At 50.4% G+C, this 14,670-nt stretch overlaps 1 protein-coding gene across 7 annotated transcripts in view; it reads left to right on the forward strand.

Annotated features, from left to right (window-relative positions):
* The window catches only part of Mroh1 (maestro heat like repeat family member 1), a 75,237-nt gene extending 60,608 nt beyond the window's left edge, over positions 1-14,629 (forward strand). For 6 of the 7 annotated variants that reach the window (XM_028778868.1, XM_028778864.1, XM_028778869.1 and 3 more), the window contains exons 33-44: positions 4,867-5,021; positions 8,186-8,351; positions 8,860-9,056; positions 11,786-11,923; positions 12,187-12,301; positions 12,659-12,805; positions 12,903-13,091; positions 13,399-13,554; positions 13,653-13,787; positions 13,869-13,971; positions 14,042-14,107; positions 14,450-14,629. In XM_028778868.1, coding sequence (XP_028634701.1) covers positions 4,867-5,021; positions 8,186-8,351; positions 8,860-9,056; positions 11,786-11,923; positions 12,187-12,301; positions 12,659-12,805; positions 12,903-13,091; positions 13,399-13,554; positions 13,653-13,787; positions 13,869-13,971; positions 14,042-14,107; positions 14,450-14,535 — 1,653 coding nt within the window. In that variant the 3' untranslated portion in view covers positions 14,536-14,629. Of the gene's footprint in view, positions 1-4,866; positions 5,022-8,185; positions 8,352-8,859; positions 9,057-11,785; positions 11,924-12,186; positions 12,302-12,658; positions 12,806-12,902; positions 13,092-13,398; positions 13,555-13,652; positions 13,788-13,868; positions 13,972-14,041; positions 14,108-14,449 lie in introns of those variants that run through there. The other variant, XM_028778870.1, reaches the window with a different exon arrangement.
* The last annotated feature ends 41 nt before the right edge of the window (positions 14,630-14,670 follow it).

Here is a 14,670-nt window from a genome sequence, read left to right on the forward strand (position 1 = left end):
ATTCCATGTTAATTTGCATTTTCTGGTGACTGAGGGATAACTTGATGACTTCTTTTTGAGGACACTAGTCTTTTGCCCAGTTCCACGTTGGGTTGTCTGTGCTTTCCTTACTGATCTATAGGAATACCGTGAGTATTCTGGGGTTCTGACAGTGAGTGTACATACCTGAGGCAGGAACTATGTAGTGAAGAAGAATAGAGCATCTACCAAAAGGAGCCTGAGACCAGGGAGCCTCCCACAGTGTGCTGTCTAGACAGGGGTGGTATCCATGTGCCATTGGCTAGCTGATGAAGAAGCTGGTGCTGTCAGGTACTGCCTGGTGGGATTCTGGAGGGGAGCAGAGCAGGGTGGTGGAGGGCACAGTGTGACACTTGTGTCTCCCTGGGGAAGTCTGGGCTTTCCAAAGCCACAAAGCTCCCTGGGACAGACATCAAGGGATATCCTGGTAGTTGTACAGACAGAAGGGGACAAGTTGAGCAGGAGGTGGAGGTCACCAGGTACATGTGGCTCGTCCATGTACAGTCCACATTTTGCTTAGCTGTTGTCCAGAGGTGAACATTTGTACTTTTTCTGCCTCTTGGCTGACAGGAGTGAAGAGCCAATGAGCACAGCTGCACAAAGATCCTAAGTCCTTGCTTCTTACTGTCTGTGGGTGTATGACCAAATGGAACAATTTACTTAGGATGGGAGAGATGGCTCAGCTGTTAAGAGCCCTGGCTATTCTTTCCTGATTTCAGATTCCCAGGACCCACATGGTGGTCACAACCATCTATCACTTCAGTTCCAGGGTCTGACTCACTCGTCCCATCTCTTTGGACATCAGACATGCATGTGGTACAGACATACATGTGTGCCAAGCACTCATATATGTAAATAACAAATCTCATTTTTAAATTAAATTAAATTTTATATATGTGTATGACTGTTTTGCACACATGTATGTATGTGTCCCACTCATGTGGAAGCCAGAAAATGCCAGTAGATCTTCTGGAACTGGAGTGAGGGACAGTTGCTAACACCATCATGTGGTGCTGAGGACTGAACTCAGGGCCTTGACAGGAACGGCTGAGCTCGTTCCCTAGTCTTCATTTCTTTTTCTTTGTGTGTGTGTGTGAGTGTGTGTGTGTGTGTGACATGTGTGCATGCCTGTAGAGGCCAGAAGAGAGGGTTGGATTTTCTGGAGCAGTAGGTATAAGTAGTTGTAAGCCTCCCAAAGTTAAGTGCTAGGAACCCATCTCTAGGTCATTTGGAAGAGCAAGATGTTCTGATGGTGTGTGTGTTTAGTTATTTAGGAATACCCACGCCATAGCACACACGTTGAGTTCAGAAGCTACCATAGGGTAATTCACTGTGTGACACTGGGGACATCCAATTCCAGCCCTCAGGCTTGACAGAAAGCACCTTTATCTGTTGAACTATCTCACCAGCCAACATCATGGTTTTGTTCTAAATTACCTATGTGCATATGTAAATGTGTATATATGTGTGTGTCCACAAGAGTGCAGGTGCCCTCCGAGGCCACAGGCATTGGAGCTACAGCTGCCTAGTCTGAGTGCTGGGGACCAGACTCAGGACACTCAACCACTGAGCTATTTTTCCAGCTCCACCGTTGTGATTTTGATATGCATTTCTCTGTTGGTCGATGAAGCTAAGCATATTTGTAGACATAGATCGGCTGCTTGTGTATTGTCTTTGGAAAATGTCTGTTCAAGCCAGTTTTTGTTGTAGTTGTTGTTATTTTAGACTTTATTATTAGTGTGAATGAGACAGCTGGAGTCTGTTCTTTCCTTCCATCATTACGAGGGTTCTGGAGATAGAATTCAGGTCACCAGGCAAGTGTCCTTAGCTACTAAGCCATCTTGCTGGCCCTCAGAGATTTGTAATGGGTTTGTTACCTTTATACATTTTTTTGTTTTGTTTTGTTTTTCGAGACAGGGTTTCTCTGTGTAGCCCTGGCTGTTCTGGAACTCACTCTGTAGACCAGGCTGGCCTAGAACTCAGAAATCTGCCTGCCTCTGCCTCCCAAGTGCTGGGATTAAAGGTGTGTACAACCACTGCCCAGCCACACCTTTATACATTTTGAATACTAATCCCTTATCAAGTATATGATTTTCAAATATGTGATTCATTCTGTAGTAACTTACTATGTCGATTTGTCCTATGCCAAAGTTTTGAGGTTGAGGTTGGTGTCACCTGCTTCTCTCTTTTATTGCCTGTGCTTTTGGTGTCATGTCCAAGAAATCATTGTCAGACCCTTTGCAGAGCTTCATGGTTTTGGGTCTCCCTTTTTTTTTTTTTTCTAATAGAGCCAGGTGTCCTTGCATGGCTGAATTACTGAGCCCAGTCAAGAGTTTAGACTTTGGTCTGCACCTGGCACCTCAGTTATCTTATAACTTGGCATATCTGACTTCTTGGCCCATCAGGGTCATGAGAAACCTCTCTACCCTGAGAGACTCCCAACAGGAGCTTCTCACAGACAGGCTGCTGCTGTTGGACTTCTGGTCATTGAGGTTCCGGGGGAGGCATGCAGCTTGACCAAGGTCCCACTGGATATACCACGATTGTGAGTGAGGCACACTGCCAAGCCGCACGTGAGGCAAGGTGGGAGGGTGGTTAGAGCAGACCTTTAGCACCTGTGCCAGCCGATGGGAGGGGGTCTTCTGTGGCTCAAAAGGGAACACAGGAAAAAGGACACATATGCTAATGCAAGTGGCTAGGGGACAGAGAGATGCCATCATGTGAAAACAGTCGGGAATGTGCTCAAGAAGTCAGCATGAGGGCTACATGTGACCCCTAGGACAACCCCTAGGAACACTCCAGCATGCACGCAGGAAGTCACACACCAGTGCTCACAGCAGCATTGTGCAAACTCTACCAGTTTGTGACTAAGAAAAGAGAATGTGGTGCTTCTGTGCAAGGGCTGCTAGTTCATCATATGGAGGAATGAAGTTCTAACACATCTGCAGCGTAGAGGAGCCCCGAGAAACACTGCACCCAGTGAAAGCCGGAAGAAGAAACACTATGCACTGTGTGATCCATTTATATGAAATATTCAGAACAGGCAGTCCACAGAGAAGAATATAGATTGGAGGTTTGAAGGGCTGGAAGAGAGGTGGGACAGAATTCCTTTGGGGGTTGTGGAAAGTTCTGGAATTGGATTTATGATTGTTTGCATGACCATCAGTATACTAGAACCACCACAGTGGGACCGCACCTTCGTGAAGCTATTGTGAACAAATGACCTCGACCAAGCTGATAAGGCGAGACCACCCCCAGGTGCTGAGGACAGAGGGAAGGGACCACAGAGACCAGACGGAGCCTGCCTGTGTGGTCAGGAAGTGAGTTCTGGGCAGAACTTAAATATGAAGGTGGGCTTCGAAGACAGAATGAGACTACCAGGCCACCACACCTGGTCACTGCTGTCACAGTTGGTAGAAAAGTGCACTTTTCAGAGTTGGTAGAAATCACTACCCTGAGCAGTAGGCCAGGAACAAAGACATCTCTAGAGATTCAGTAACTCTTGTCACAACTTCAGAGAGGAGCCGGGAGTATGGCTCAGTCCTAACAAGATCCCAACAAACATAACTTCCCCCACAAAGAGACAACAAGCAAACTTTCTAGAAGCCAGAGGCATCAAGGAAGCTTCCAGTTGCCAGTGGCCAGATGCCACAGGCCTGATGAGGCCACAGCTGGGGCAGGACATAGATTCAGAAGATAAAGGCACAGATGAGCAGGTGGACGGGAGGAGGCTACCCCAGGAGTGAATCATGGGGGATACTTCTTGTACCCAAGGAAGGTCATCCAACGACTTGAGTGTCATGCTCACACCTCTGAGCCCTGTAGATTCCGAGGACACTGCCATGTGTAGTCTACACTGATTTTTAGCCTCCTGTACCCTTCTTGGATTCACCAAGGAGATGGCACCATCCCCATTGGACCCAGAATCTTTCCAGTACTGGGGAACTTTCTGGTTCCATCTAATGATTCCCTTGCAAAGGGGAGAGGGGTGGAAATGACTAACTCTGGTCAAGGCGTTCACTATTCTCAGGGGCTAAATGACATTTACTTCTGTAATCTGTACATGCAGCTTTGGCTGAATGTGTTGGGGTAGGGGGAACTCTCCATGTCTAGAACCAGAGAGATTCATAAGCCAAGCTGTGCACGACTGCCTAGAGTAGGCCACTTTCTGAAGAACAGTTGAGGCTACAGATCTACCCACTACATTATGTAGTTCTAAAGGGAGTTCCTGGAGACCAGAGCTTTCCATGTTCCCCAGTGTTTGTGTTACCTGCTTTGTACAGCAGCAAGACGCCCACAAGCTGAGGTAGGCGTTGCTTCAGGCCCTGCCCCTCCTCTTAATCACCAGTCCATTGTTTCCGTTTTGTCCTCCCTCTCTGCCTCCAGCCTGGCTTCTCATATGGTCCTGCCCTGGCAGACAGTAGCTGAGTTATAGGAACACTGCAGAGGCTCCTTGATCACCTCCTCTGAACAGCCCCAAGTAGATGTACTTCTGCATCCTCCCTTCTCCTCCATAGTGCTGGGAATCTAAACCAGGGTTGTCTCCTACAGATTGGTAAATGTGCTACCACTGGGCCATGGCCTACTTGTCTCTTCTCATGTGGGATCTAGGTTCTCGTTCTTAGCTACTCATACCCATGGGAGGATTGTCTTAGACCTTTCTGCCGTAAGCCTGCGGCCCATAGTCAAGAGCTCTGCATTTCTAAGGACTTTCCTTCTCACCGCTGAGGCTATGGAACTTACTAGAGATATCTGTGTGTATGCCCATCCCTTCCCTGTCATGCCTGGATGTGTGCCAAGTTTCAAAGCCTGACTGCAACATCCCACTTGAGCCTGTCCTGTCTGCAGGTACCTGAGATTGTGAGTGTGTTGCGAGCCAAACTGCGGGATACCCAGGAGGAACACGTCCTACCAGCTGCCCAGCACAGTGTGTACCTCTTAGCATCTCAGCACTGCGAGGCTGTGGTATCCAGTCTCCTGGGGAGCCCCCTGCCCTTTGACAGGTACTCAGTGCCCTGAGCTTGTTTGGTGGAAGCCATATTCCAACTTTGGGTTTTTTTTTTTTTCCTGCATGGCATAGTGTGTGCTCCTTCAGCACCTCTCCCCTACTTCTGCATCCTAAATTGTCTTCATGGGTCCCCTAGGCTTGTGAAAAAGATAATCAAATTGAAAACGGCCCTAGCTCACAGGTACCCAAGGCATCTGTCCCTCTCCATGTATCTTGGGATCCAGGTTAAGACCCTTCTTGGATATACCTGCTAAGCCAGACTTCCTAAAGCTCTCCCTGGTGGCCACTGTCCTTAACCTCTTCTCTGGCACCAAGACTGCCTGGCTGCTGTGCTTCAGCGATTCACTAGCACACTCAGCACCTGTGAGCACAACCTCACTAAGACCACTGTGGGCCCCTGGAGGAGCCTAGGAACCGTGTTCACTCTGTGTCGATGCGTCTCCCTAAGTCGTCTCTCACCTCTCCAAATAGTCCCTGTCTTCTTGCCAAGCATTTTCCCGTGTCCTGAGGGTATGGCTTTGTTGGTCTCATCTTTCTTTGTAGTCTCAGTTGGGGCCAGAGGTATCCTTAGGCCACTACTGAGCCAGATGGTATGGTCCCTACCTGTGCAGGTGCTGTGCCTGCTGTTAAGGGCATGACGCATGTATCACTGCCAGCTCTTATTCTTATCAAGCTTGGAGGCTGTGCATTGGGAGTGACTGCGTGTGTCTGTCTGCCTGTCTCTCTTCTCTGTCTCTCCTGTGTGTGTGTGTGTGTGTGTGTGTGTGTGTGTGTGTGTGTGTATCTGTGTTTTTTTCCTCATTTTCATATGCATGTGTGATAGAAGTGTCCCTGGAGGCCAGAATAGGCTGTAGTATCCTTCAGCGAACTCTTGAAGACCAGCAAACACTCTCAGCTGCAGAGCCATCTCTCTAGCTCCTCCTTTGTTACTAGAGTGTAGAGTTCTCATTTACGTGAACTTCCTTACATATCCCCATGAGATCTTCTGCAGTCATTTCACTTCCCATTGAGACATGGATGTGCATAGAAAGGTCTGCAAATCCTGGCATCCCTGCAGGGTTCTCTGTGCTTGCAGACCTCAGACACTGTTTGCATGTAGGCAGTAGAGGCATCCACCCTCCAGGTCCCCTCCACTCTTCAGCTGAGCCTTCAATCTGTCACCAGTGCCCTTCTGCTGCTTTTGGGGAGTGGTGTGTGTGTGTGTGTGTGTGTGTGTGTGTCTCCTTATCCTGAGTCCTGAAGATGCCTTGTGACTTGCTTAGTCTACTGCTCTTGAGATACACTGAGATGGCTTGCTCTCACTACAGGATAGTATGGCTGTCTTAACTACACTGTACAGTCCCAGGGGATGTTCATAGCCTTTCTATTCTGGGCTGTTAAGTGGTGATATTTTAGCAGTCTTCTCTAGAGCATAAAGAGCCTGTCACATGTGTGTGGGAGTGGGGCAGGTCAGTGAGTTATACTAAGCCTCTATGCCACGATGGGACTTCATGCTTATAAATGGTTGGAAATGATGAAGACCACTTCCTGACATACAAGGGGATAGAAGATGCAGGTTTGTGACCCACCACCATGCTCATCCACTTCATTTGTCATGTGCTGCTCTAAATATAAAGCATTGCAACAAAGGGTGTGAGGTCCATAGAGTCTGAACTGTTCGTGCTTATGGGTGGTGTGCAGCCTTCCATCAGGGGAACTGAGCCTGGCTTCAAGGCACTTAGGTGCTGGTGTGACTCCTTCCCAACAGTAGATGTGGCTTTGCCATGGCAGGGTGTTCTGGCTTCCTCACAGACTCTTTGGTCTTGCAACTTGGGGAATGTTTCCAATGGCATCCATGAAATAATGTCATTTTCTAGCTTCTGTGGGTTGCTGCAAAGGGACCCACATGTGACTAGTCCACTGTCTTTGTAAGATGTAGCTTTTCCCTCGGAGTGGATGCTTGCATCTTGCTGTCTTAGTCTGCTGGGCCTCTGAATTGTACAGTAGCGTTGCGCAGTCTCATTTTGTTTTGAGACAGGCTGACCTTAAATTTGCTCTGTAGCTGAGGCTGCCTTGAACTCCTCACCCCCCTGTCCCCACTTCTGGGGTGCTGAGGTGACAGGCATGTACCTCTGTACTTGGTCTCATCAATTGCAGACAAAACCTCAATCTTTTCCCTCCAGATATCTGTTATTTCTGAGCTGCTAACTTTTACTGTCTACCTGTCTCATTCTGTCTTCTGAACTTCCCTTTGCTCTTTCTCTCTGTTAAATCCTAGGTAGTGTCCCTCTCTCCAGGATCCCACTGTGCAACACTGGCTGGCCTAAAACTTAAAAGAGATCTGCCTCCTGGGTACTGGGATTAAAGGCATGCACCAACGTGCCTAGCTCTATCCCCGCCCCCCAGCTTACCTGTTCTCTCACCTGCCTTATCTGGGCTGATACCAATATGTCTAACAAGTATGATATGTGCTTGATTTCCACAAAGTCTCTTTGGTTCTCTTAATTTCATTTTTTATATTTATTTTTGTATGTATGTGCATGCCACAGAAACAAGGACACAGGACTAGTTTTGGAAGCTGTTTCTTTCCTTCTGCTGTGTGAGTCCCAGGGATTGAACTCAGATCATGAGGCTTGGTGGCAAATCCCCTTATTCACTAAGCCATTTTGCAGGCATCAGTTCTCTTAGAGTTGCTATTTGTAGTTTCTGATTTCTAATAGAACTCAGAAGTTTGTCATACATTCTGCAGACACATGGGCATAACTGCCTCCCAGTGTTTTGGGCATTGCCATGAGATAGACAGGCTATCCTGCTACCTGCAATGCCTGCATACTCTCCTCATGCCTCTTCCTGTGTCCTTGGTCCTGGGATTGATGCTTCCTCTGGAGAAACCTAAGTTTTACTTCTGGCAGCTCCTTAGAGACCCTATGCTTCCTGCCTTAGGTCCTCCCTGTTCAGGCCAGCAGTTTTCTTTCTGCCCTCTATTGCCAGCTGTTTCCAGACCCTGGGGTCAGAGGAATGGACAAGTTCAGATGTGACATCAGGGTATCATCTCTCTCCCAGCAAGATCTGAGTCTGGCATGTCTAAGCCTGGAGCTGGGGACAACTGCAGCATCAGGCAGTGGTAAGCAGGGTGCTGCAGCCAGCAGTGACTCAAGATGCATTTCCTTCTTATTCCAGCCACATGTGTGCCCTGTGGCGGGCACTAGCTGTGGAGCCCAGCCTCACTGCTCAGGTCTTAGAGCTGCTCCTGGAGAAGATGAGCAAAGATGTCCCGTTCAAGGAGAGCCGGGCCTTCCTCCTGGGCAGCACTGCAGACAGAGTAGCTACAATGCTTCCCCTTGCGGTGAGTAGGGACTCAGGGGCTACCTGAGTACATGCTGCCCCTGCCCCCACATGAGGCCTGGGTACCCCAAAGGCACCTGGCAGCTGTGCTGGGGCTCATAAAGACCAGCAGGTGTTAGCTCCCAAGGGAGCACACTTCACATTTTATCCTGTGGAAAAAAAAAATAAAGGCAGGCCAGCCACACTTTAAGCAATAAAGCAGCTGTGAGAATTTCCTCTCCTTTCTAAGGAACCAAGAACAGATGGTCTGAAGTTTGTCCCCACGAAGGCCACACTGTTCCTCTCCCCTGCCTAATGCCCAGAGGACTGAGCTACACACGGTCCTATCTACTCTGTGGCTTCTTGGGTTCCTTCTACCTCTCCCTAGAGACTCAAAACCTCTCCCTAGAGACTCAAAAAGTGTACATGAGGTTCATGTTACGGCTTGGACCCCTTTGAATCCTGGAGTAGGGATACAGGAATTGCTATGGTCTTGAGGGAGATATGACCTTCTAGTGGCTCTGCCCCAGGCCACCTGTGCACTGTATGAAGTCCTGTCTGCCCCATCATCTGGAACCGTGGTACTGGAGCTCTACCCTCAGCTATTTGTAGCACTTCTACTACGAGTTAGCTGTACTGTGGGTGTCCAACTGCCCCGGAACCTGCAAGCCAAGGAGCGGAAAAGCACCAGCCCAGCCAGAGCAGCCAGGAATCTTGATCCCTGCAGGTAATGGGGTTCTCACCTGTCATCCGTACTTACTGTGTGTGTGTGTGATGTCAGATGTCAGCTGCCTGCCCCCAAAGAAGACATGAAAGACTTTGTCTGAAGAATGGTGGGCTTGGGAGTGAAAAGACCTGGTACAGGTTGGGATGGTCATGTGTGACACCATTGATGAGTTTTCAGGTCTGGACGCTTCCTGGATTTCTTCTCACCTCTTCAGGTAGCTCCAGGCTGGAGTAGTAAGGCTATGCTGGCTGGGGCCAGGGAGCATTCAAATGAGGTCACACTGACACCCTGAGTTTTTGGTTGGTACTGTCCAGCACCGTAACCTTGGTGGGCATTTGCAGCTCAGAGCAGCAGTTGCTAACATGCCTGGACCTCTTGCTATCCATGGTTGAGTTCTTACTGTCTTGTCCTGGCTCCTTAGGGCAACTGAAACAGGGTACTTGCTTATGATTGGGGAGCCCTGGTGCGCCATGGTATCCGACTCCTGCATGCTGGTGCTGGCCTTGCTCCATGCAGCACCCTGGGCCACAGTTGAAAGAGTTGAGACCTCCAAGAGAGGCATAGCAGTGCCATCTAAACCACAGGATAAGACCACCATCTTCCCATTCCCTGACTGCCCTAGGTCCTTCCTATCCAGGTTATCTGGCTTTGGTTCTGTACCTTAGCCAGGGACCCTTGGGGTTGGACAGCCTCAGTTTACCCCACTGCTACCGTCACTCCTGCACAGATTCACAGTAAAGTATGAACAACACAGTAGACCTGACCCGAGTATGCTAGGAGCCAGCTCTTCTACCTGTGAAGATTCCTGGGCTGAGATCTCTTTGCAGCACATAGCTGATGGGGTCACCAACCATGCCTCAGTGCTTTACAAACACCATCCATCCTCTATGCAGATAGGTACCAGAGGTGTCTCAGTTACCAGAGGTGTCTCAATTGCTCATATATCCCTAAGCCAAGTACACTCCTTTCATAGATGCAGCTGAGAAAAACTATGAGCAGTTCCCCTTGGGCTATAGGCCCTGGTCCATTCATACTGTGACCAGCGGTGGCTCTTCAGGTCTGGGCTGAGAGCACACTCAGTCCTCATTTAGCCTGTGGTTGGCCCTGCCCACACTGAGGATGTTTTTTACAGGTATACTCTTGGCATCTCCCCAGTTACCACAGCGGATGTTGTGCCATTTTCTCCATCTGTAGTCAGTGTAGACTACCCTGAAGCAATTAGATCTTCCCCTGGAGCACGGGATTCACCTAAAAATACTCATGGGAGGTGAAGCCACTCTATACCTCCTACCTATCCCCTCGGGCTCCAGCCCTCTAGCCTCTCTAGCCTTGTGCAGGGTCCTGGGACCAGAGGTCCCACACTTATGTCACTAGATTCTAGAGGTGCCATATAGTCCTGCCCATCATGCCTTCCACTGGATGCTACCAGCTAAGGTCTTACATAGCATTCAGGCCAGCAAGGCCTACCCTCTGCCTAGACAAGCGCTGTATGAGCTGGACCTTCCCTCCCATCCCCTGTCCCACTTGGCAGTCAGTCTTTCCTACCGAACCCATGTAGGAAGTAACCACTGCACTTACAGGCTCCACTGTAGCCACTGCCATCGGCTCTCTCTTGTGCTACCCCTGACCCCCAAACCTCAGGATCTGCCTCCCAGGATCCTGTGCATACAGGACACTGCAAATGCAGTACTGGAGGGACATGTATTTCTGCAAGGGGTATTACCCATTTTGATAAGCCATCTGTTTAACTTCTTCCCCATAAGGGAAGGGTATATCTTAGCAGGGGCCAAATTCTAATTCTAGCTAAGCCTAGGAAGCAAGACCTTTAGCCCTCCTGCAAGAGACTGGAGTCAGATGCTTGCCACAGGAACTCAGGGAATGAGTGAATGGGGAATAGACCTGTCTCACAGTGCACCCTCCCCCCTAGCTGAGCTGATGTTTCATTGTGGCCTCACTTTAAGGATCTATTTCCAAAAACAAAACAAAACAAAACAAAACAAACAAAAATAGCTGGGCAGTGGTGGCACACGCCTTTAATATCAGCACTTGGGAGGCAGAGGCAGGCAGATTTCTGAGTTCTAGGCCAGCCTGGTCTACAGAGTGAGTTCCAGGACAGCCAGGGCTACACAGAGAAACCCTGTCTCGAAAAACCAAAAAACGAAAGAAAGAAAGAAAGAAAGAAAGAAAGAAAGAAAGAAAGAAAGAAAGAAAGAAAGAAAGAAAGAAAGAAAGAAAGAAAGGAAGAAAGAAAAGGAAGGAAGGAAGGAAGGAAGATCTATTTATTCTCAGTGAGTTGGGCAGGGTCCTCTGTATCCTCAAGATAGACACAGACTATATCCAGAACCAGGCTCAGGGATGGACAGGTTTTAAAAGCTAAATCTGTAGCCTTTGTGTATATTGATGATTCTGTATATTTTCCTAAGGACTGGTAAAGACCAATCTCACCAGCTAACCTCCAGGTCAACAGATTGGTCCAAAGTCCATTGTAAGTCCTAATGAGCACCCACAGGCTTCTCTTGAGTTGGCTCCTTGAGGGATCCAAGCAAGGCTGGGCCCGGGCAGCATGGGAATCCTTTCCTCAGTGTGCACACAAGGGAGCTGTACTCCCAAGTGACTTGCCAGCATCTGCTGGTCTTAGTGGAAGGGAACAAGTCAGAGCCCGTGCTTAGCCCAGGAAAGGGCACCCATGGCAGACAGGTCATCAGATATTACCCACTCTACACCAACAGCTCTGCAGTGGATGCCCTTCAGGCCTTGCTGCTCCGAAGTGGCAGTCAGGATGTGCTGCGCTGTGTTGAACTGGAGGGAGGCTGGGAGCTGCTTAGGACCTCAGCAGGGCATGAAGATGGAGTTGCCCAGCTGGCAAGGTAAGCAAACCACATCCTGTCGGGGGGGGGGGGGGACACCTGAGGGCATGGGACACAAACTTGTCAACAGGCACAGAGAAGGGGTATCCTGTGGGCTGGAAAAGGGAAAATGCCTGAGAAGACCCTGAAATAGAATGCTTAGGGTGCTAGCCATGTAGAGCAGGAGGTAAAGTCTCTTTGGGGCAACGTAGGAGCAGGTCTGGGAGGTGGTTTGCCAATATCCAGGGTGGCCAGCTCCTGCCTTTTGGGGTCTCCTTCCCTAGTTCCATGGCAAAGTATGCGGGCCCCCGACTGCCTCTGGTGATGAAGGCACTCGGGTGCACACAGAACAGCGTGTATGAGATCCAGAGGGTCACTTCTACAGCTTTCCTGGCTGAGGTAGGGCCTTGGGGAGGAAGTACCATCATAAGCCTTGTGTTTTGGAATGAAAAGATGCTTTTGTCTTGGGATCAGTGGGGTTGAACTTGGGCAGATGTACCCTTACCGACAAGCTTGGCCTCCCCAGTCCTTGCCAGAGCTTGTTAGCCTCACCTGGTAAAACCCTGGCTGGGGCCAGGCCTTAGGTCACATCTGGCTGGGGCCAGGCCCTAGGTCACGTCTGGCTGGTGTCAGAGCTTGATAAGCCTCTGGGAGCCCAGGGCAGGCGCAGGCCCTCAGCGCCCTCTTTGGGAAACCTCCTGAGCTAAGCTGGTGAGGGTCGACTGGTACAAATGGTCAGAGCGGCTCTGCCTCCAGCTACTCAGCAGTAACGTGGTCAACGACCTGATGCTCCTGGAACCACTGCTCGACAACCTGACAGCCCGGCTGAAGGACTCAAGTGCCAGTGTACGGCGTCTAGTGCTCCGAGGGCTGGCCAACATGGCCTCTGGATCACCTGACAAGGTGGGCTGGCCCCCTAGCAGGCCAGGAGATATGGCTGAGTATTCGGGGCGGCGTGGGGAAGATTACCACTGCTAAGGGAAAGGGGTTTGTCTCCTAGGTGCGAGCTCATGGCCCACAGCTCATGACAGCCATGGTCAGTGGACTGGACGATGGTGATGAACCACACAGTCTAGTGGCCTTGGAAGCCATGGTGGGCCTTTCACGGCTGCTGGATCTAGTGGAGCCATGGGACCTACGCTTGGTGCTGCTGCACACAACCATTCGCATCCGGCCCTTCTTTGACAGTGTAAGCTGTATGACAACCGAAGGTCTATCTCAACCCTCAGCCAGGCCCTGTAACTGACGGCAGACATATGCATGTGAGAGTGCTGAGGTTGAAGACGTATGTTTCCATCAGCACTGCTTTGCTGGGTCTGGCTCCCCAACCCCAGTGACCGTATCATCTGTGTTAGCCTACAACCTCCTATCCTACTCACTATTGCATGTCCACCACAATCCACCTTCAAGTCCGCAGCACAAAAGCAGGGGGCTAAGGATGCGGCGAGGCCTGCCTAGAAAAGAGGGCTTGTGCTTACATGGCTGCACCCCGCTAGGAGAAAGTGGAGTTCAGGACAGCATCCATCCGCCTTTTTGGACACCTCAACAAGGCCTGCCATGGGGACTGTGAGGATGTCTTCCTGGAGCAGGTCGTGGGTGGGTTGGTGCCACTCCTACTGCATCTGCGGGACCCTCAGGTTCCAGTGGCCAGTGTGAGTGACCACTGGGTTTAAAGGAAAGGGTACTGGGTTCAGCCTCATCTCCTTCTGCCCTGAGAGGACCTTGGGCTCAGCAACCCATTCTATCCCAGGCCTGCAAGTTTGCCCTGTGCATGTGTGTCCCCCATCTGGAATGTGCTGAGCTGGCCGCTGCTTTCTACAAGTACCTTCAGGAGGGCCGCAGTGTGCACTTTGGGGAATTCCTCAATTCCACGTGCAAGCACCTGGTGAGTAGTGTTTGTGGGAACCGTTCCCTTGGGGGGAGGGGGGGCTGAGGACCATGACCCCCTGACCCTAGTGTTCTACAGATGCACCACTTCCCTGACTTGCTGGGCCGCCTGGTGAGCACCAACCTGTTCTACTTCAAAAGCAGCTGGGATGACGTCAGAGCTGCTGCCCCCATGTTCACAGGTAAGCAGGCCTGTCCCTCCCCTGCACACCCCAAGCTGACCCAGCACACAGCTTACCCCGCCTGCTTCAGGGTTCCTGGTGCTGCATGCAGAGCCTGAACAAAGGACTCAGGTGGACCTGGAGCAGCTCATTGTAGGTGAGCACACCCCCAACCCAGGACACAATGGCTCCCTCCCTACCTGATCCCAGCCTTCCCAACTGTTGGGGCTCTGCTGACCCTGTAGGCACCCGCAGGGACTAAGTGGTTTTCCTGGATTTCAGGATTTTTTCCCTGTCACTGGTGACCTCATCGTCTCTAGTAATTCACGGAAACTTCTTAACTGTTCCAAAAGAGCTTAAAAAACACTAAAAAAGGAAAAACTATCTTTCCGTTGGCTCCCGAGCCCTCCCAGCAGAGGCCCGTCTGTTAGAAAGGCAGTGGGCCGCCCCACGCACAGGCCCAGGCATGTGCACAACTGGCCTGTTCCTCTGCCCACAGCCCTGCAGCTCCTCCTAAAGGACCCAGTGCCTGGGGTACGGGAGAAAGCTGCTGAGACGCTGGGCCGCCTGGTGAAGTTTGCCTGAGGCTGACTGTACTCCTGCAAGCAATATGTGGCTTGTCCTGCCTAGAGGACTCTGCTGCCCCAATTTATTGCCCAATAAAGCCAGTTACACCTCAGTGGGTGAGTGTATCAATACCACCTTTCCTTCTGGCTTAAG

This window comes from Grammomys surdaster, unplaced genomic scaffold, assembly GCF_004785775.1.
Source record: "Grammomys surdaster isolate TR1022 unplaced genomic scaffold, NIH_TR_1.0 342, whole genome shotgun sequence".
NCBI classification, from domain to species: domain Eukaryota; kingdom Metazoa; phylum Chordata; class Mammalia; order Rodentia; family Muridae; genus Grammomys; species Grammomys surdaster.